Source organism: Chanodichthys erythropterus, chromosome 8 (assembly GCF_024489055.1).
Source record: "Chanodichthys erythropterus isolate Z2021 chromosome 8, ASM2448905v1, whole genome shotgun sequence".
Classification (NCBI taxonomy): domain Eukaryota; kingdom Metazoa; phylum Chordata; class Actinopteri; order Cypriniformes; family Xenocyprididae; genus Chanodichthys; species Chanodichthys erythropterus.
The window spans coordinates 13,424,753-13,448,336 of NC_090228.1; the positions used below are offsets into that span (position 1 = coordinate 13,424,753).

General features: G+C 37.0%; 1 protein-coding gene across 1 annotated transcript in view; it reads left to right on the forward strand.

Annotated features, from left to right (window-relative positions):
- Positions 1-23,584, forward strand: part of exoc4 (exocyst complex component 4) — a 146,440-nt gene that overhangs the window by 61,958 nt on the left and 60,898 nt on the right. Inside the window, exon 10 of the mRNA XM_067391025.1 lies at positions 1,571-1,667. Coding sequence (XP_067247126.1) covers positions 1,571-1,667 — 97 coding nt within the window. The remainder of the gene's footprint in view (positions 1-1,570; positions 1,668-23,584) is intronic.

Below are 23,584 nucleotides of genomic sequence, written 5' to 3' on the forward strand. Positions count from 1 at the left end.
AGCACATCTTGCCTCTCAAAACAATGAACACAGGATGACTCTGATCCCAGACTTGCGATTAAACCCGTACCAGTGGGTTTGAGATCACAACATTGGGCACAAATCATACAAGCACACTCTTTTGCTTCACTTGTAATTCCAAGGCAGTCCAAATCCATCACACATGTGCTATATGTTTGTCACAGAAATCTTCTGGCATTAATTTGTGTTTCTGGGCCTGGACTCATTTCCCATCCCCCAGGCAAGAAATCTCATGTAACAACTGACTGATAAAAGCAATTAAAGTGATTCTCCACCAAGGGCTTGTGTGTGTGATGTGCACAAGTGTCTCAGATGTGTATGTTTTTCTGCATGGTGTTTGTCAGGATAGCGGTGCCCAGACTTAGTGCTACGTAGTTACAGCAGTCTCTCCAGTGACAATCTCAAAGGGCTGTGAAATTTTAATGAATAACATTGTCACAGTGCGAGAGAGATGCCAGTGGCCTGCCGCGGTGGCACTTCTATTCATCGACCCATGAGGCCACGCACACACCTTCTGTCCACCCGGGAATGTTCTTATTGATGGCAGACTTGATTCTCTTGCTGTCAATTATATTGATTACTTGTGGATGAGTGGAGCTAATAAGGATTGGAGCTCACTTCATTTTTTGGGGCCCTGCCTCATCATGAGAGAGTTACACAGCCATGATTTTCTTATTAACCCTGTTAGCGCAGGACTACGCACAGACACAGAGGAGCAAATGGGAGAGGGGGGGTCTTGTATTTCTCTCTCCGGCTTGTGGTAATTGCAATGATTGATAAAATTACTTTTTTTAATTTTTTGTTTTGCCCTTTGGTTTTGCTTTGTTTTGTTCTGTTTTTGCTTTTTGTTTTATTTTTTGCTTTTACTTTGTTTTTTATTAATTTAGTTTTGTGCTTTGTTTTGTTTGGTTTGCTTTGTTTTTTATTGGTTTTGTTTTTTGCTATTTTTTGTTTTGTTTTTTGCTTTGTTTTTTATTGGTTTTGTTTTGTTTTGTTTTTTTGCTTTGCTTTTTATTTTTTGCTTTTTTGTTTTTGCTTTTTGTTTTTACTTTGTTTTTTATTAGTTTAGTTTTTTTTTTTGTTTTGTTTTTGCTTTTTTTGTTTTGTTTTTTTGCATTGTTTTTTATTGTTTTTTATTGGTTTTGTTTTGGTTTTTGCCCTGCTTTGCTTTTTGCTTTTTTGTTTTTGCTTTTTTTGCTTTTGCTTTTTGTTTAGTTTTATTTAGTCAGTCCAATGTTTTTTTTTTGTAATGACCACTACGCTGTATATGCCACCGTTGTCCATCGAAACATTTTTTTTATGTTCTATAAAGTCTTCTTTGACCATTGTGACATTTTTCATTCAGCATTTTGTGCCAAGAGTTTTTCAACTTTAAAGAAGTTTAACTTTTACAAATGTTCCACAAAACTCCTACATTCTGTTTTATTTTGTCGAGCTGAACACAAAAATGCATCCCATGTGAAGGGTCCCGTATCAGTTGAGTTAGTTTTTAAAAGTTATTTTTGAAGAAAACATGTTTAATCTTTTTTTCCTGCCTCTTTCTGTCCAGGTGGAGCTGACGATAACCTGATTGAGGGAGGAGAGACTAAGTTCCTGTGTAAACCGGGAGCCAGAAACATCACGGTCATCTTTCAGCCATTGCTTAGGTAGGTCCTGTTCACAAATGTGTCTGCTGAACATGCTTTATAAAACTGCATTTCAACAAGCTGTTTAAACTCTCCTCTAATTCATCCATCTCTTTCGCCATTACATGTGATTGTTTTTTTTCCCCCTTCCTTTCATATTTTTCACGGCCGGCGGCCATTACCGCATCATTACCGAGCCCCTGCCATTGATTTTGATTTGTTCTGACGGTATCAATAGGAGTGTTCCGTTTAGAACCGCTCCGCATTCAATTTTCCTTTCAATCTCCTAATCTATTGGATCATCGGTCCAGCCCACTAATGCCCTGTCATATTACCGTTCTAATTCAGAGACATATCCCAAGCATGGTTGTCCTGCCCACAACGTGACTGGACTTCCCGATACTATTGCTCACTATTACTTTCTAGACGCTGTGCATTGATTTTCTGTTTTTTTTTTTTATTTATCTATTTCTTTTTTCCAGAGTTGGTCACTGTCACACTCAGATGGCTTGTTTTTATGTCCTGGATGTAACACCCTTCTTTTAAAAGACCCATAAGCCTTAATGTACACTCTGTGTACATACGGCTTGCCTTGGTATACCACAGAAGTATGGAAGCCTGATTTGAAAGGCAGATTTTAATAAATTATATTATTGTAGACATTTTGACCCATGTCATACCATCAAGCATACGTTTTTTTAATAGCATTTGAACCCTAAAAGTATTAATCTTATTAATAAGAAACTAAAACATGAATAATATCTCAAATCATGTGGCTTGTTTAATTTTGTTCTTCACTGTTAATCTGAGCATGAAAGTGTCTTTTTTGGCAGTTTTGTCGTAATGGTACCACATTTTGTTTGTTGTCATTTCAGCTTGAATTCTTCTCATGTCTGTCCTCATTATTGTATCAAAACATTAGCAGTCGCCACCTCAATATTGATGAACTTGCCAAACTTTTTGCCCATTTAGTCCATTACAAACTTGTCTTTCTGGATATAAAAGCATCAACCCTGTTGCTAAATATCATTTGGGAAGAATACATCTTTTGGCCTGCTGTGATTCTGGCTCTATTGCGAACAGTGCAGATATTTTACAGTACGCCCACTATGAAGTGGAGGCACCTGCTGCACACTGATATATTCTAGCTGTGTTCATTAATCTAAATGAGCTCCTATCAGTGTTCATGTGAGCAGTGCGACAGCCGCAGGGGATGGACAGAGGGCGTGTCAGACAGCTGTCCGTCTGAGATGAATGGCAGGCGAATCATCACTCCGACAGTATAGACAGCTCATCTGGTCCTTGCTGGGGTGACGGACCGAACAAATGAATGCATGAATAAACGAGTGACTGCACTCCACCTTTTGCCTGCCGACACATAATGGCTGCTATCAGTCATAGTCCTCTGCGAAGAGCCCGATGTGTGGCCACCCGACCTTGGCTGTGCTCGTGGAACTTAATTCTTTGCTGCATTGATACATGTTCAACCCTATGAGGAAAAAGATATCCTTGTAGCCAGCTTTGCTTTTTGGAACATTGTTCTGGCCACTGTAATTTTTTTTAGCATAAATTTCATATGACTAATCACTTATTGTCAAAATAATAGTTATTATCTTTTGATAAAAACATCCTTTTAAATTGTCAATATTTTGTCATTTCATATTCATAAATTACAGTCAATTGTACCCTAACTAAAGTGACATGTTTTGGTTGATGGAAATAGCATCTAATTCAAGATAATATGAAAAATTAGGAAAATTGGCCATTTACACTGCCCTCCAAAAGTTTGGAAACACCCCTGGCAAAGTGTGGTTTTGGACGTTATCAGCATAAATCCTTATCATTTTTTGGGTGCAAATACATTAAAGTAACTTGACATTATCATTGAAGACCAGCAGTAATAATTTTCATTTTGATTACATAATAATGGCAATATATACATGTCAAAGTCAGACACGCCCCTTTGCCAGCTGTGATGCCTGGGTACTGGTTTAAACTTAGCCCAGGTTTGTAAAAGATTTTTGGGTCAGCACACCTTAATAGCTTCAACAATTGATTGTTTAGAACACAATGAACCGATTAAAACCCAGTTTAGGTCAGATAGCTGCTAATGGTGTATATTTTGAAATTGACTTTTTTTCTATGTATAAACTGTTTATGTTTTCGTAGTTTGTGTTGTCCCTTACCAGTGCAAAATTATCACAAATTAAAAAGGATTCATGCCAATATTGTCCAAAACTTAAAATATTCTCTCATAATTTGGCAGCCTGTTTATTAGGTAGCTGTCACTTTCAGACCTGATGCACTGATCCATTGGACTGTTACACGTGCATTTTCTTTCTCAACTGTTCACGTTCACTTAAAACATAACTGACTATGTTTACATGAATAATGGCCAAGACCGGCATTTTGACATTATTTTGTGTGAATTTGACAATAAGCAGTGATAAAGGACTCAATTTAGTACTGAGGTGGCTTTATGAGCGCACACTTAGGGTGTGAGCACAAATTCTGCAGGAATTTGCAAAATTATGAGCAATACTCAAAAATTCAAACCCTGTAACACCAATAATATTCATCTTTAGCAAATGAAACAATTGAGTCAGGGGAGGCGGGTTTGTGTGTTAAAAAGATGAGAGAGTGCGAAAGCACGACTGGTATCATGTATCTATTCTGCAAAAAATGAGTATTGGAAGCGTTTCAGATATTTTGGTGGGTGTTTATGTCAAGTCCTGAATATTTTGCATTCTTATTTTCCTCATTCTTCTGCAGTATTTAAAGGGATAGTTCACCCAAAAATGAAAATTGTTTATCTGCTTACTTTTTTATATAGTTTATTTACAAAAATAAATAAATATTTATTATAAACATATATTAAAAAAATATTCTGCCATTTTTGTTATATTTTATATTTTTCTCATCAGTGTTTGATTAGTTTTTGCATATTTGTTATTTTTGACTATCAAAAAAAAACATTCTCTGTGTCACTGTGTCAAAGGCAGCAGATAGATAAAAATATAAGATCATAAAAATATTTGTGATTTATTAGTTGTTTAATTTTGTCAGAATGCACTAATGCTTTTTAATAGACATCAATGGAAAAGTTGTTTTCTGTCACCAGAATGCTGTAGTTACAGGCGCTACTTGGACCATGCTAACCAGCCAAACCTTGACCCCTTTATTCAACCCTACGCACTGATCGAACAGCACCTGTGTGGACTGATGCAGGAGTTTGTTTTATCAGTGACCGAGAAGAACCCGAACTTACGTCAAAATCAATACTAGCTCTTAATGTTACTGCCAATCAATTCACCATGCTATTTGTGATCAATAGTCTCTGTGGAAGAGGCTGACGTTGAAGATCTCAGAGGTGTGGAGTTGATGTTTTTTTGATTGATGCTGGGCAGGAGCAGTCCGAGGGGGATCGATAATACCTTTGGGTAGCTTCACACATCTCCAGACCCGCTCACTGTACGCTAATATATGGGCCCTGCTCGCACTGTACAGCACAAAGTGCGAAAACACTTTGCTGTGTATCAAATCTCCCAATAGATCAATACGGTTGGTCCATAAAGGCCGCTTGTGAACGTGTCTGTTTGTTTGTGTACTCTTCCGTTGCTTTCAACTACCAGAATCAGTCTGGAAGTACTTGCAGTGTTTTATGTTAGTCTGTTAGCTTCTGTGATTTTGAGTGACTGTCTGCCGCACTCATTTGTGGGTTTTTATATTTATGTGTGTGTTTGGCTACGCATGCGAATTGGAGACATGCTCAGTGCAGCGAGAGGGGAGACGGAGCAGGTAGGAGGTAATTTAGTTTGACTTGTGGGGCCTCACACTGACATTTGAGTGGTATTTAAACCCTCCTGCCCTGACTGAGGTTGGCATTTTAAAAAGGGGGCAGTCTGCGGCTTGCTATAATCTCTCCCCTTGTATACGTCCATGCTCAGAGGTGATTAGGCCTGGCAGGGACAAGAGTGTGTGAGATCACACTCCTGCCAGAGAACAGATGTTAGAGCTGCCGGCCTCCCTGTGCTGGGGTGGGGACAGGGTATTGGTAGTTGAGTTGAAAGTGAGATTTGAAAAGTTTAGAAAATCAGTGATTGTCAATTTGATTTGTGTTTGTGTGTCAACATGAATTGGCATTTGATTTCTGAAGGATCATGTGACACTGAATATTAGAGTAATGATGCTGAAAATCCAGCTTTGTCATCACGGGAATTAATTAAATGTTTTAATTTATTAAAATTTAAATTTACAATTATTAGGGGCCAAGCACCTATTGTATCTGTTGGCGTTCTTTTTCTTTTCAATTATTATTCTTCTTCTTCCGCTCTTGAAGTCTATGGCAGCCCATAGAACCGTATGGTAAAACGTTGTGAAATTTGGCACACAGTTAGAGGACAGTCTGACCTTTGTCCATAGCAAATTTGGAGTCTCTAATGCAATCCCTCTAGCGCCACCAGCTGTCCAAAGTTGCACTTATGTTTATGCTAATAACTTTTGAACCATAAGGGCTAGAAACAAAAAATATTTTTTCTCCGATTCCTTGGGTCAAGACGATTCGAATGCACCATATGCATCGAATAATATCCAATTTTCCCATATCGGACATTTTGACCGTCAGCCATTTTGAATTTTGTGCTAAAATGCTGTATTTTACGAACGCATTAGTGTATCGTTACAAAACTTGGTATGGGTCTTTGACACAATGCCCTGACAATACTCAAAAAGTTTTGGCACAGCGCCGCCTTGTGGACAAAAGTTATAACAAAATTTACAAAAATGCTAATAACTTCTGACTATATTAACAGATTGTAATGGGACTGGTCTCAGTAGATTCCTTGGGTCATGCTTAGAACATAGATATCCGCCATATTGTTTTTCTTTCAAAACCTACTTTTTCGAACTCCTCCTAGACCGTTATTCCGATTTTCACCAAAATCGAACCGTATCATCTTCAGACCATGCCGACAAAAAGTTATGGATTTCAAGTTGATACATCAAACAGCTTTCGTATACCTGAGCAAAGAATTTGAGGTGTTATGCAAAAATGACTCTTGAAGCTGTATCTCTGCAATGCTTTGACATATTGACACCAAACTTTGCAAATGTCATTGTCACGTCACTCTGACCATACCACAACAATTTGGACACAGTGCCACCTATTGGTCAAAAGTGATGAACCAGTAAATCCTCATTTTTGATCATTTTTCAGTTCTTTTGCCTAAAATGATCTTAATAGGTCTTTAATTGCTCCCTGTTGCAGTTAGTCTGATGCTCCCAGCCATGTTGGCTAGCTTCTTGTGCCGTTTTTGTGCTTGGCCCCGTAATTGCTGCTTGCAGCTATAATTTTAACCCTTAAATGCATGACTGTTTCGCCAATCATTCTTACATATTCGGGTCGTTATCGACCCGGATCTATATCTAACACGGAAGGATCTCTACCTGTCGTGATAATATAAAACTCTGTGATATTAGAGTAACAATTACAGAAGAATAAAATAAAGCATATTTTGTTACCTTTTGCAGCTTGAAAGGGCTCATTCTGAGCAGATGTTTTATGCCATCATCACTGTCCTCATCAGAGCTCATTTCCCAGTAAATTCAGCAAATAATGGGCTAGTTTTATGTTTCTGGTCAACGAATATGAGCCCATTCGCGATCTCAAACGTATTCTCAAAACTGTTTCATTTTCAACATCTTCAAAATCAATATTTCTAACACTAACAGCTTCACCAGATCAATCCAGTAACAGTTACAGTCATATTTCATTGCGTTCAGTACTTACTCTGCAGTAAATCACTGAGCCATTTCATGTTGTCATTATTATTTCGTTTTCTGTTTGAATGAGTCTTCACTTCAGCATTGTGTATCAGACACTGCCACCTTGTTGAATAAAGGTGAATCGCACTTATTCCGTCATCTAAGATTAAATTAAATTATTGCTGTGCAGAAAAATATATGTACACTCATACACACCTCGGGTCGTTTGCGACCCTATACAATTTTTACAAAAAATGAATACAAAAATAGGCATTCTTTTATAATTTTATGATTTTTTTCTGGTTATATTCTTTATAATGAATTGATTGAGGAATACCAAGAAAGTTGATGTCTAACTTTAAAAAATGAACGAGGAGGGGGGTAGTGAATGACGTCCTGGGTCACAAAAGACCCGAGGTATGCATTTAAGGGTTAAATTGTAATAAAGTTTCACAATATTACAGTTTTACTGTATTTTTGATTTAATAAAGCAGCCTTGATGAGCATTTAAGAGACTTTTTTCAAAAACATTAAAAAATTGTACTGTTTCCAACTTTTGTCAGGTACTGTATTTTTTGAAGATGAGTTCTGAGGACAAGTTTACCCCCAAACTATAAACCCACACACGCAAACGGCACTTCTTAAGTGCCAAAACACTGTCACTGTATCTGTCTGCTCTCATATTTTTATCCTTTTTTTTCTTTTCTTTCCTCTTCTGCCCTGTATAGCTCTGTCTTACAGTCTCTTCCATCAGTTTCACACTTAGATACAATTGTATGTAATTGTAAAACTCATTTTTTTCCCTTTTGTAGCACTTTTATTTTAGTTTGACATCTTTTTCCTCAATCCCCTCTTTTTGATCTCTCTCTTGCTCTCTTTTACACAAGGTATCAATTTCTTCAAAGGGATGGGAAAAGGCAATTCTGCAAGATCACAGAGGAGGCTATTTGAGAAGTGTCAAAACTTTTAGAGTTATTGATGGCTGGGGCCAATTTCCTGGACAGTTCTGTAGTTTTTTTGTTTTTTTTTTTACTCCACTGGTGTCGTAGCATTAAACACATTTTCTCCAATAGTGTATCAGTTTGAGTGTTTGTGAACATAGATATTAGAGCAGCATTGTGTTTTATATGTTTTACAATGGCCTAAAAAATATACTGTCATGAAAATTTTAAAATATCATATTCAATTCGGCAACAAGGGGCTTGTTGTCCAGGTAGCCTGTCCCCACTAAAACAATGGTAGGTTACAGTCATGTGCTTGGACAGCAACTTAAAATCTCCCTTGATGTCCATTGTCTTATGATGGGAGAAGAAGGTAGTGGTAGTTCATCATAAGTTGACAGTATAATCACATGACTAGTTCTTTTGTACGTAGATCCCAAATCCTGTTTTATACTGTTCTTTCAGGTGTTTGTACACTGCAAAAATACATTTTCTTAATTATTTTTTGACTTGTCAAGTACATATCTAAATATTCTTAAAGCAAAATACCCAGATGGAGGCACAATTGTTTGGGATACGGTTCCAGATCTATGGAAGTAAATCAGTAGCAAAACACGAGAGGTTGCTGATTTGAATGTGAGAACTTGTCGTATTAATATTTGTATTTGTAAACTGAAATTTACACTCACAGTCCTGATGTGAAAAGCTGAATGTTTCGATTTGCACACGCAGACAACAATCAAAACACCCGTGTTACGAAGTTGTAGTTGCAGATTAATAGTTACAAATGTGTAAAATGGCATTCACATAAACAAAATGACAGACACAAATGCGTGAGACATATTTACTTTTACACTTTACTTCAGTTTCGCTGTACAGCTTCAAGTCGGCGCTTACAACCTCTCAGATCTGGCAGTACAAGTTCAATTCCTGGCGCTTTGACTTTTGCTACTCTTTTTGCGATATTCCTGTAGCAAAACTGACTTGAGCACTTGAAAGCAGAAGTGAGAGAGCAGAACGGGGATGGGGGGGTGAAGGCGTTTTATTGGTCGATGCCTGACCAATGAACAACGCCATCCAGTGCGACTTGGCATGCGGAAAGAAATAATTGCATATGTATGAGACAATGTTTTCATTAAAATATCGTTAGTTTTAACAGGTTTTTAATATTACAGTGAAAGAGTAATAAAGTTTTGGACCACCAAAACAGCGCAATCTGCTCTATGTAGTGACGTCATTGCGTACAAAAACGTCCTATTTCATTTGCTGACTCCAACCAATAAACGACTTTACTACTCAAGATAATATGAGAGGGCGCTATTTTAATTTAATTAATTTTTTTTTATTTTTTGCGTAAACTCATTACATATTAAGAGAGCAAGAGAGAGGTTTCAAAGCATCAAAAGGTTTCAAAGCATTAAAAGTGTCGAAAACAGTGCCATCTTGTGGCAGGTAAAATTTACAGCAGCCATAAACCTGAGATCGCAGCTCCGTTGTTTTATCCATTAAACACAAATGAAAGCCTGACGACACTAAATGTGTTTATTTCAATAATGTAATTCACATCTTAAAGCTTGGCAATAAATGAAATGGATCAACAAAAAGAATAATTATAATAATTACTAATAATACATAGCCTACTGAGTAGTTTGATGCAAGTAAATTGTGCTGTTGTGTGTTTATTGTAGCCTATATGACAGAACATATTATGATGTAATATAGGCTACAGGCTTTATTTAAAATGTTTAGTAAATGGACTTGAACTTTCATATAGTAGTGGTCTGGGACGTTTTTGTACGCAATGACGTCACTACATAGAGCATATTGCACTGTTTTGGTGGTCCAAAACTTTATTACTCTTTCACTGTAATATTAAAAACCTGTTAAAACTAACGATATTTTAATGAAAATATTGTCTCATACATATGCAATTATTTCTTTCTGCATGCCAAGTCGCACTGGATGGCGTTGTTCATTGGTCAGGCATTGACCAATAAAACGCCTTCACCCCCCCATCCCCGTTCTGCTCTCTCACTTCTGCTTTCAAGTGCTCAAGTCAGTTTTGCTACAGGAATATCGCAAAAAGAGTAGCAAAAGTCAAAGCGCCAGGAATTGAACTTGTACTGCCAGATCTGAGAGGTTGTAAGCGCCGACTTGAAGCTGTACAGCGAAGCTGAAGTAAAGTGTAAAAGTAAATATGTCTCACGCATTTGTGTCTGTCATTTTGTTTATGTGAATGCCATTTTACACATTTGTAACTATTAATCTGCAACTACAACTTCGTAACACGGGTGTTTTGATTGTTGTCTGCGTGTGCAAATCGAAACATTCAGCTTTTCACATCAGGACTGTGAGTGTAAATTTCAGTTTACAAATACAAATATTAATACGACAAGTTCTCACATTCAAATCAGCAACCTCTCGTGTTTTGCTACTGATTTACTTCCATACAGATCTTACGTCAACCAAGCAGGTGGCATTGAAATGGATGGAAATTCTATTTGATATATTTTTCCAGGTATCCATCCACTCCTCCAACCTTTCATTCATCTACACTCTCATCGATCCAGTCACATCCAGGCATTATCTGGTCACGTCTTGCCCTACACAAGATAGGAAGACTGCCATGATGATAGGACAGTGCAGAAACAAAGAGCCACGATAAGAGAAAGTCTTTCCTGTTCTTCTACTGTCAGCGCATATTAGGACCAAGTGACAGTAAAGTCACTGATAGTTGTAGGATATCGGCCACTAATATGATAAGCACACCCCTGAGGCTTCATCACTGTCATCTGATTGGCGCGTGATGATGGAAAGCTTTCCGCTTGTGAAACTGCAAAAGACATAACATATTTTCACATTGTTAAACGTCTTTTTAAAAGTCGCTATCACCTTACAAAGAACATGTCAGTTGTGTGTAGGAGGCTAGTTTTCCATGGACCATCTGGCAGACATTTCCTAAAGAAAGAGTCGAACTTTAGTGTTATATAAACAAACTGTGCAAAAGCACACTGCCATTAGCCAGAATGGCCTCGCTTGTCTCTAAATGACTCAGTATGTCAGTCGACAGTCTCAGTTTTTGGTCCATACAAATGTGTTTATCTCTCACTTTATGGTCTGTTTACTGAAGCATGAGGAAGTTCTCTTTCTTATCTCTTTTGTCATGCGGACTGTTGTTAATTTGTTAATGTAGCTTATATTAGTATGCCATTGCAGATTGTCTTAATCAGTCTTGTACTTAGTTAATACATCTAAATCTTTAAAGATAAGCAATATGCATAAAACATTTCACATTGTAAAGTAAATTAAATGATTGATTAAAATATTTATGTATTTTTTAATCTTTGTTTTTTCTTACCCTATTGGCAATTTCCTTTCTCGTTTTAAGCCTAAATACAACATCATTTAGAAAATTGTTTTTTATTATTGAACCTTAGTTAATTCTTACAGGCTTTTCTGTCGCTGTGTGTGTCTGTATCAGACAAAATCAGTATCGTTTCACCACACCATAACTGATTTTGTTGTGGCCTCATTCAGGTATAGAGTGTAAATGCTGTTTTTTATGTATCTGAAAGGACAGAAGACACTGAACACTAGCATCACTTGCAATTATCAATGTGCTTTGATTGGAGAGGGCTGGAGAGGGTTTGTTTAGCCGGCTCTCGTGGCCCAATTGGGGCTTTTGTCAGGCTGTAATAATCTTCTGTCAGTCGCTTTCGTTGTGCTACAAGCATTTTTTACACAAATGTCTTTCTGCCCCCTTTCTCTCTCTGTCTCTCTGTCGCTTTTCCTTCCCTCTGTGTTGACAGAGATTAGGGGTGAGCCATCGATCCACCGCTAGTATGTGCACCTTGCAGTGTCTCCAGCTGATTTGGTGTCCTCTTACAGCGGAAAGGACAAACGGTGCTCACACATTTTCTCTAGACAGACCACCACAGTTAAAAGTTTCAAAACAAGAGTGAGAACTATTTTCCATGTTTAGAAGCCTGCTGAAATCCTTTCTTCATTAGTTGCTGGTTTTGCATCTAGATCATATTAGGCTTTAAAGTTGACATAAAATCAAATATATATATATATTTTCAGTTGCCAGTTAAAGGGGAACTATTATGCAAAATTCACTTTTATAAGGTGTTTGAACACCGATGTGTTTCAGCAGTGTGTGAGAACAACCAGCCTATAATGGTAGAAGCACAGAGTGCCAGTTCTGTATCCAATGTCTGTGCCAAAGAGGCATTCAAATTGTTGTGTTTTGGGATGTACTAATGCACATAAGAGTCACCATAGACTCCTGCCATCTGAGTCACTGAGGACAAAGTGGTTAAATTTAATTTGAAAAGGAAATGTTCAGAATAAAATCGCTAAAGTCTTATACATTTGCGGCAATCATTTTGCACCGGACTGCTTCACAAACAAGGGTCTTTTTATCGCTGGATTTTCAAAAAGTTGATTCTGAAAGATGGGTCAGTATCAACGCTTCATGCACAAACTTCAGATCTAGACAAAGTATCACACGTCATTTGCTGTGAGTCCTTTCAAATTGCCTTTCTGAAAGAGCTTTTTGGCACTCTGTACGGTTAATGTTGCTAAAGCTACCATTGTCTCTTCCTGTTTCCACTGATGCTGCCCTCACATGCTATCAGAATTACCATAAATATGAGTTTCCTAGTTAAAATTTGGTGCCCACTTGAATGCGACGAGCTCGTAATCACATCTTCAGAAGTGAATACGAATTTCTGATGGCACATGAAATTTCTGATGGCACATGAATGCACCAGGAGACCAGAGCTATGTCGTTATTTTTATCCCGCCATGTTCACCGTCTGCGTAATTCATAAACGCGCATTTAATATGCACAGTAGTACAGTCGGATGACAGATCACTGCACATGTAAGGCTGAACAATGCTACTGACAGTTTCTTACAATTCAGTGCGTGAGATTGTCCTGTTTTGTTGTTGTTTAAGTTAATTAAATCGAGATTTGTTTCAAAATTTAGATATTTTTACACAAAAACAAGTCTAAATAGACTACTTAAAAACACATTAGGAAGTATTTGCTGTGTGATTATTATTATTATTATTATTATTATTATTATTATTGCGAACAATTCATGCTAGTTATTCCAAAGACAAAAAAATGTTGTTCATAATCTTTCATAAAAATATAACTTCCTCACCTCTGAAATTACTTGCCTTTTCAGCTGATCATAGTTCTTTGTTTTTCAGCTCCGTCCCTTCAACCAAATGTCATGTAGGGACCACACTTCACAATTCAATCAATTTCCAGTAAATAAGTCCCTCGATACTTTTTCATTATTAAACATCCTTTTTCATCCTAGTCCACATTATGGAAGTAAATTGGTTGCTAGCACCTTTTCACCATTCCTCACGTTTTATTTATACCCTTGTCCTGATTTTGTGACATAAGTATTTGCCTCTCATTTTTACTCTAGCAATGTCCTTTTGTTCAAATCCGGCCCACATTAGAATTCAGTATGAGAGTCTCAGCTGGCGTGCAAGTCTTAAGAGTATCCTCAGCTGGGCCTTTTTTTCTTTTTTTTAATCTTTTTTTCATATATCCTGGGATTTTCTTGAGCAAATAACCCCTCTCGTATGTGCACAAACACTATGAGGCGTAGCTGTGAATATTGCACTGCATTATACATCAGAGAGAAACAGAACAGCGAAGAGGAAGACAATGCATTTTTCCGTGGTAAAGGTTAGAAAACAGGCAAAGGGAGCAACACAGCTATTTGTTTTGCATGGCGGGGACGAACATCCACACTCTTATAAAGGACCCTTCCTTATAAGGAATTGCTGCTATGCTGTCTTTCCCCCCTCTTGTTTCTCTCATCTAAGGTATGGCTTTATCTTGCAGATGCCCTTTATCTCTCCCTCCTCTCTGCTGCGCTCTATGCATAAGTAAATACTAAAAAGCTGAGTATCGAACAAAAGAGTCGCCGTGAAAAAGTGCCACTTCAGCAAGTTGCCTCTGTGTCTTACTAACTTTCGAATTTAATAAAGCGACATGTCTGCTTGAGATTGTGGTTGAGATTTGACAGACCAGTGGGGGTCTAAGCCTTGTCTTTTCTTATGGAAAACTTTCTAACTTTTACTGCTAAGATTTAATGAGAATAACACTGAGTGAATTTGAACATTCTGTCACACTCACCCAAAGGCACATTGACAGCTTTATCTCTCAAATAACCAATGCATTGTGGGAAACACATTTTTTTCCTCATAGAGCACAGGTTATGTGGTTTGTTTGTTTGTTTGTTTGTTTTGTTTTATTGTTATCTCTTATTTTTCTAATTTTTTTAATCTTCCTAAGTGACAAAGCTTGGCTGTGTTCAGAACAGCATACTTCCATACTATTCTTTATGCAGTATGTATACAGTTCGTAAAATGTACTGTACACTACCATTCAAAAGATTTTTTTTTTTTAGAGAAATTAATATTTTTATTCAGAAAATATGCATTAAATTGATCAAATGTGACAGTATTAGGCAATTAGAAATAGAATTAGAAGTAGAACCACTGTTTTCAACATAGATGCTAATAAAAAACAAAATTCTTGAGCACCAAATCAGGGTCATGTGACACTGAAGACTGCTGAAAATTCAGCTTTCCCATCACAGGAATAAATTACATTTTAAAATATATTAAAATATAAATAATTTATTTAAAATTATATCCTACAATACAATGCGCTCAAATTAACCTTTCATTTTCTATTGATGAACTGGATGAAATTCCGATGGACATAATATGAGCCACAATTTTGAATGTCTTAATGTTAATGGCCTCATAATCTGATTGAATTTAGAAAAATTCCATGTTTTACAGTTTTACAGCCACTTGCAGAATTAAACATGCAACGTGAAGAATCATGTGATCAAAAAAGTAGCACAGTGCACTTTAAATCTATGCATATTTCTTTTTTTTATAAAAACTAGTAGGCAGTAAACAGTATATACTGCATATATATGTACAGTCATCAGTATGCTAGTATTCCAGCAGGTGTCCTATTCTTACTGGTGTCCTGTCTGGTATGAACACTTTCAACAAAAGTCTTAATTTGAAAGTTTCCAACTTCAGTTGCAGTTACTGAAGACACCCCTACAATTGTCACTCTCTGTAATGTGAGCACTGACTCACTTACAATGCCCAGTGTGAGTGTGTTACAAAAAAGATTATTTCAAATGAGAATCTGCTAGAATAGCCCATCCTGTTGCTAAGCGGTAGCCAGGGAAGGTGTGGATAGACAGTGAGAGAGCTGTTGTCAAGGTGAGTGTCTGGAGACCTAAGAGGAATGATTGGATAGAAATGTATGGACTGTCACATACACACATATAATGGGATTCAAAAAGTCAGAGACCACTTCTGACAATGCTTCTTTATTGTTGATTATATTAATCAGAAAGAATTTGAGTAAACTTTTGAAATGAAAGAGGTTTTGTTTTTGTTTCGGTTCTGGTTTTGTTTTGCTTTGTTTTGTTTTGCTTTGCTTTGCTTTGCTTTGCTTTGCTTTGTTTTGTTTTGTTTTGTTTTAAGTCTGTTCTGTTTTGTTTTTGTTTCGGTTCTGCTGTGGTTTTGCTTTGCTTTTTGTTTTAAGTCTGGTTTTGTTTTTGTTTCGGTTCTGGTTTTGTTTTGCTTTGTTTTGTTTTGTTTTAAGTCTGTTCTGTTTTGTTTTTGTTTCGGTTCTGCTGTGGTTTTGCTTTGCTTTTTGTTTTTGTTTTAAGTCTGGTTTTGTTTTTGTTTCGGGTCTGATTTTGTTTTGCTTTGCTTTGTTGTTTTGTTTTTTATTAGTTTTATTTGTTTTGTTTTTGGTTTGGTTCATATTTCCAATGCGGCCTCAGACTTTTGGACTGTATATATACACAGATACTTTTGTCTGCCTTTTGCTCACAGAATTGGGATGAGACCCCCAAATCCTTACCTCATCAGTCAACAGCTGGCCAGCTGTCATACACACACACGTGCTCTGAGAAGAATAAGGACCACTGTCATGAAGATCTTAGGCAACTCATGAATCCTCCTATGTGTGTTATAAAAGATTAACGCAGCCCAGTGGCTTCTCTAATGCAGTGATAGTCATCACCACGGCCCGGAATAGCCTTTGCTAGCTCCACACACCTGGCCATGCATTAAACATGCCTCTCCTTTCTCTCTGTCTCTCTCAGGCCAGGCACTCTGAAACAGTAATGACCAAAGCGTATCATATAAGCTCAGTGACACCTCTACCGTTACTAATGACCTTTAACCTCAGCAGGACAAAGCTATCCCTCCTGTTGTCAAGCAAAACTACAGTCACTGCACAGCTGGACAGCTCCCCATTAATAACTGTGCTCAATGTTGTGGTCACTCACACACAATGACTTCTCACTATAATAGTGAATCCGGTTTCTCTCACCTCTATGTATTTAATTTTAGCCTCCAGTGGTTGGATTATACCCCAGCCAGGAACTTAATGAATTATAGAAGATAGCTTGGAGTGGATTTGCATAATCTGTGGCAGGTTCTAGTATCACACTCATCTTTTTTTCCCTGTGGTGCTAGCCAAAGACCTTTGACATAGCTATGGTTTGGCCAAGTTGAACTGTAGAGGTGACCCATTTCTCGCAGGATTATGGAATCCATTGCATTATTTCTCTGTGTTTTTTATCGTTTTCCCACACATTTTCTGACCTTTTTGTTGCTTTGTGCCTTTTGCTCACAGCTGTTATAATTTATACCTTGTTTTGATTATAAAGAAATTTGTATTTTATAACAATTTAGAGTTGTGTTTTGGCACTGATGTGTTTGTATGCTTCAGGCAAACATGCTGTCTTCTTTAATAAACAGTCTGGTTAGGTTGTATCAGTCCAGTTAATTCAAATTATATCAGTGCTTCCCACACATAGACTTTACTTGGGTGGGCCGCCCATGTATAATAACGGTCGCCTCTTATATCCTCTTATACGTTTAAACCATCCGCAATCGATAATCTAGTTGTTTCATACCTGCTTGTTACATGTGCGTCAGAACTGTTTACTCCCGCTGACATTCCCACAGACCGCTGCATTTTGCAAAGTCAAAGTGATTCTCAATCAATGAAAAGCGCAGATTTATGCCAAGCGATTGCTAATGAACTCAAGTTGATGAATTATTACAATGTCTACTTTATGGCCTTTATATAAAATATTTGAGACAATTGTAAGAATCTGAAGGATCAGCCTGCAATAGTACAGACATTTCAAAATAAGAGTACCTGTGTATTTCAGGCTTGTTTATAATTAAAAGTTTTTTCTTTTTCTTTTGGGCATTATTGGTATTTTGGTTACACAGTAAATTGTATTTAATTTGATTTCCATTTAGTTCATAGTAAATTATTGTAGTCTCCCCCACAGGATGAAAAGACTAAGAACATTATTTGACACATATATTATTCATTTTATAAATTTTACTAGTAAAATCTGTGTCCCATTCACTGAGAGAGACACTATATGACAGCAAGGAGAATATAGGAAAAGGTCAACCATTTAAATGCTGTAATTTTGCATAATTTACAATACATAATAATGCATAATATTAGTATGTAATTAAATGTAATATGCTATGTAATTCAAATTAATTTCAATAAATAAAAATACTGTTAAAAATCACACATTATTTGTTTGTCACATGTAGTAGACCATTTTTGAGACCATTTGTAGACTATTAAATTATTTTATATTATATTATATTATATTATATTATATTATATTATATTATATTATATTATATTATATTATATTATATTATATTATATTATATTATATTATATTATATTATATTATATTATATTATATTATATTAATGTTTTATTGTCTATATCTATGTTTTTGTCTATACAGTATACATTTAGTTTTTTTCTTTTCTGTTTTCCACAGAGGAAAGAAAGTCATACAGGTTTGGAACACCTTCATTTAAATTTGAGTGAACTATCCCTTTAATGTTTAGACATATGATACCAAAAAGGCAAGCTTCTCTACTGGTTTGAGACCATATATAAATGTATCAGTCATTAGCATAGTGCTTTTGAAGCCATCTAAAGAGCTGTACAGGAAATGGTGATTCACTGGCTTGTTTGTGTGCATGAATGCTCTGGATTTTCGAGGTCAGATGAATGTGGCTGTCTAGTTAGCAGAATGGTCTATACCTTTCATCTTAACACCTCAATATGTGTACATGTGTGTGCGCTTGTGTTTGTGTGCATATCGCTGCCTCTTTTTGTTTCACCTCCCAGAGCGGAGGGCAGGTGCCACTCTCTGTTAGCGCCGAGCCACAGAGCTCTGGCAGCTACATCACAGCAGCCTTTGATTCGCCAGCCTTTCCAGGTCGACGAGCTGATGCCTGATAATAATGTTGTTTGATTGCTGAAGTGGAGAAGTAATTGATTGATCCTTTGGTGTGTCTGGGGTCAGGCTTCAGAAGAAAGCCGGTCTATGGTGTTGATTCGTTTGGGAACAGATTCTTCTTTCAATCCCCAGGAAGATGAGCAATGGAGGAAGAGAAGATGAAAAAAGAAGAGAGGAGAGTGGCCATTTCAGAGCGTTCCTTAAAAAGCAACAAGCTTGTCAAAATGGAGGCCTTCTTGTATTAGAGCAGGGGTCTCTTTTCAGGACGAGAACTCTTTTGAGGATAAAGAGACGGAGCAGGGACCCCATGTTACGTATTAGATAAAATGAAAGGGATAGATCACCCAAAAATAAAAATATTGCCATAATTTACTCACCTCATGCCATCCTAAACCTGTATGACTTTCTTTCTTCTGGAAACACAAGGATGATATTATGCAATTTTTGTCCGTATAATGAAAATCAATTGGGTCCTAAAAAACAACCCACTAGACCCATTGACTTTTGTTGTTATGGCCAAAAACACAGACAATTTTGCCTCGCCTATTATAACGTGTTTTGTACCATATTAATGTATTTACATTCTTTTTTATGATTTTTACATTGCTACGCCATTTAGAATAATCATTATTGATGTCCCGAGTCATAGACTTGTACATTACATTTAAATTTTATGTAATAATTTTTAATGTTGGAGCGAAAATGAAACATTTAACTTCTTAACTTTTTATGTATTTTTCACATAAATGAGTTTGAGATCAAATAATAAATGGTGGGCCCCCTGCGGTACTGTCTAAGACCCATTTATTTCAGATATATACATAGAGAGAGAGAGAGAGAGAGAGAGAGAGAGAGAGAGAGAGAGAGAGAGAGAGATGCACAGCTTCTAATGGCTAATAAACTTTAATTGGATTATTGGATTGGACAATCTTTTTTTGCATTAATTAAGCTCTGGGTCAAACACTCTTCACTCCTTCTATAATCCAGCAAAGTGCTGTAGGGAAACGGCCCATTTAAAGGATACAAATTAGACTTAAATGCAAATCAAAGCATATAATTGACAATTACTGATGATGACCTGTGCCTGTGTTCCTGGCCTGATCATTGGACAGCAACCATATGTTTCCTGAGTGACCGGCATGGGCACACTTCCTGTGCATGAATAAGATGTCATATATATCCAAGTGAAGACTGTAATATTATTAGCAGGTAAAACACTGCACTAAATACAGAGGCTTAACGCTTTAACATTAATGCTGCTTGAGTTTATAGAGCTTATAGAGCGTATCTTGTGCACATGTTTTCAAAGCTTATAATTCCTGTTCAAGCAATGGACTGAATGTGCAGAGCTATGTTTTTAAACTGGAGATTGAGACGTTTCTAATGATGAATCAGAGTTTCTGGCTCAGGCGGTGTGCCTGCCATGCTGAGCAGGTAATAACCCCCGATTAGGCTCTTTATATGAGAGAATGAATGTTGAATACCAGTCCCAGCTCTCTGGAGGAGAAAGACACGAGGAGAGGGTGAGAGCAAATTAGAGAAGCTGAAAATAGGAATGGAGGATGAAGACGGCTGTTTGTGCTCACTTAGCTCTCATGCTGGTTAGATCCCTGCCAATGTTCACCTGTAAAAAAAAAAAATAATGATATGCCATCATTGAATTGCCAGTCTTAGAAAAGAAAAAAATGTTTGATTTAAGGAATAGAGTCCAAAGTGGTTGGAATGTACACGGCAATCAAAGTGTGTTGTGTTGTGTTGTTTTGTTTTGTGTTTTTGTTTGCTTTTTGTTTTGTTTTGTTTGCTTTTTGTTTTGTTTTGTTTTGTGTTTTGTTTTGGTTTGGTTTGGTTTGGTTTGGTTTGGTTTGGTTTGGTTTGGTTTGGTTTGGTTTGTTTTGGTTTGTTTGTTTGTTTGTTTGTTTGTTTTTTGTTTCGTTTTCACTGCCTTAACATAGAAAATATTAGTTTTTACTACCCTCAGAAGCATTTTTTTCCTTTGAATTCCTTTGGCAGATCATTTCATATTTCAGAGTACAGAACAATAATAACAAATCATTTCTATACTGATACTAGTATATTAATGATATATACCACACATATATATGGGTCTGGGGAATTTTCAATTTTCAATTACCAATCCTAGTTTTATTTGATTAATTCAAACTCTTCCATCTCCTTTATAAATGGTGCTTATTCATGAGTCTGTAGACGTTGGTGTCATAATGTTGCATTAGTGGAGTCTGTTGTAGCTTTGGGCAAGCTGGCTGGAGAATCCCTGGTGAAGCCACAGGATTTGAATTTGATTTAAAACATGATTTAGTACAGTTACTCCAGGCTAGTCTCTCTTTCTTCCTCTCTTTCTCATTTTGAAATGAATTCTCTGCTGCTTAGCCCTGGATGCTCTGTGCAGGCTCTGTGAAGCTCTGGCTGCCAGCCTGATTGTGTTGGGGCACCGATACAGCTCACCTTGGCATCCTTCATTATCGTGGGTGGCTGTGTCCTCTCTGATGCCATTAATGGTACTTCTGGTAAGCGTTAGTTAAGGTAGTGCTGCTAATTTTTGCGCTAAAAGATGCCAAAGAGGACGATTAAGGCGCAAGGCGGCATTTATTGCCTTACTGCGATTGCTTGTAAGTTGCTATCATGGGTTTTTTCAGTTAATGGCTTTACAGGTCATCAGTGACTTGTGCTGCCCTGGCTGGCTAAGCACATCTCTTTTTCTATCCCTATGGCGTCTCACCTCACTATTAGCAGAAACTAATGTTGGATAGTATTTCCTCGAACTTTTTTTTTTGTTTTTTTGTTTTGCATAAAGAAAATAAAACCTGCTTTTGTGGCACTATTTTAATGACAATTAAGAATATTTCCCACTCAATTACTAATTACTGTAATGCGTCCAGGCATTTCCTTTTGAATTTTTTTCCTCATTATTCTCCATGATATTTCACATTAAACTCTACTTACTGCAATACATGTTTTTTTATAATTGAAATAAGCATAAAGGCAGTACAACAGGTGCTACTTTTAGGATAAAACTATGATGTATAAATAGTTAGAAGTAATATGTCATTATTTTAATGAGAATGGGATTTATTTTGGCATTACACTAGTGAGAACTGGTGGGATAATGTGCTTAATTGTCATGTCATGCTTAATTTACTGTAGGCAAATTATTAATTTTGTATTTTTAGAAATTAGGGCTGACCGATATATCAAGCCACGCAATATCGCGTTCATTATCGAAGGCGATTCATCTGCGATATGAATGTGATATTGCGTGGCTTGTCAGTGAACTACGGCTCTCTCTATTAAATGCCGCTCCATTTGAAAGCAGGTGATGGCGATTTAGCTGTAATCAGGGAACCGGCTTTACTGACGAAATGCGCGGTCAGCCCTATTAGAAATTAAATGTGAACCAGGCATGTTCTTGACATGAAAAACAGACACAGTTTAGTTTACAGTGGAACATGGAAGTTGGAAAAGCATGTTACTTTTTGCTGCAAAACCCCTGTGTGTTTCACAGTACATATTGTATGGATTCCGTTGCAGCCAGTTTTTTTCTTTGTTAAATAGATTAGGTTGTCTAATGTCAGTGTTCACAACATAATCTGATTCATATAAATGTACACCCCCCCCCCCCACCCTTGATTGTGATGTAATACACCCAAATAATTTACGTTTTACTCAGACAAGAAGAAAATGAGGAATGTTCAAGGATGGTAAGGGAATCTAACAGTCAGAGCAGACTATGAGGGGAAAAAATCCATTACGTGTGATGTTACTGTTTCACTCACGGCAGCCGAATTGGGTGAAATGATATTAGTTGTGTTGTAATGTGATTTCTGCGATGTGTGAATATGAGATTCTAATGGATTTGAGGACATTACAGCAGTCTTTATCTCTAGTATTTATTCCTGCTGGTTGCAAATGTAATTTACTAAGTATGAGGCATCAGTGGGGTTCTGCTTTATGCTCAGTAGGAGAGAGAGAGGAGGAGGACTGAGGCGATTCTTCAGGGGGGAAATGCCATAACAGATGGTTATTGAGAGAGCTGGGGACATATCAGATGCTGGAGAACTTACTTTGGTCTTGAGTGGAAAGAATAAGAGTTCAAAAGTGTGTGTGAGACTTGAAATAGAGTCTTTTCTTTGATGAAGAGCCATCAAAAGTCTCTGTTTTACAGGCCACATGGATCCCAGGTGCTGGGAGTCTGGGCAGCTAGATTTTTCCAATCAACCCAGGCAGACGACTGACAAGATCAAGATTGTTCTCTTTCTTTCTTTCAGTTTTTCTCCCTCTCACTCGCGCTCTCTTTTCAGTGCTAGAATATCTGCCATATTTGACTTTGATTTTCATTTAGCTATGAATTGAGATTCATCAGATGAGCTCCTTTCATTTTCTTGCTCTTTTGGAAATAGAACGTATGTGAAGCCAATTTTAAAGAACGAGAAGACTCTCATTACAGAAAGTCATCCTACCCATAATGCCTTGCACTTACAGAGTTCCCAGATAAAACTCCTCATGGCTTTTTTTTTCTCCCTCGAAGATCAAAATGAAACACAATAAAGAACAAAGGAAAGCATGTTGCGGTGTACCCAGTTGATTTCATTTAATTCTACATCGAAGCGTTTGTCGTCATCTCATATAAAGAGTATTCAGAAATCCCATTTCATTAGCTGCCTGTAGCAACAGATTCTTTCAGCTGCTGTTTTGATTGGTGGAGTAGGATAGATGCTTGTTTTTTATTTTTGTTCTGAAAGCATTTGCCGCAGAGCCCCAGGTTGGGTGATTTTCTTTTCCTATCATGTTGCAAACAAATTTGATACAAGAATTTAACTCTGATTAGAGAAAATCCACTTTT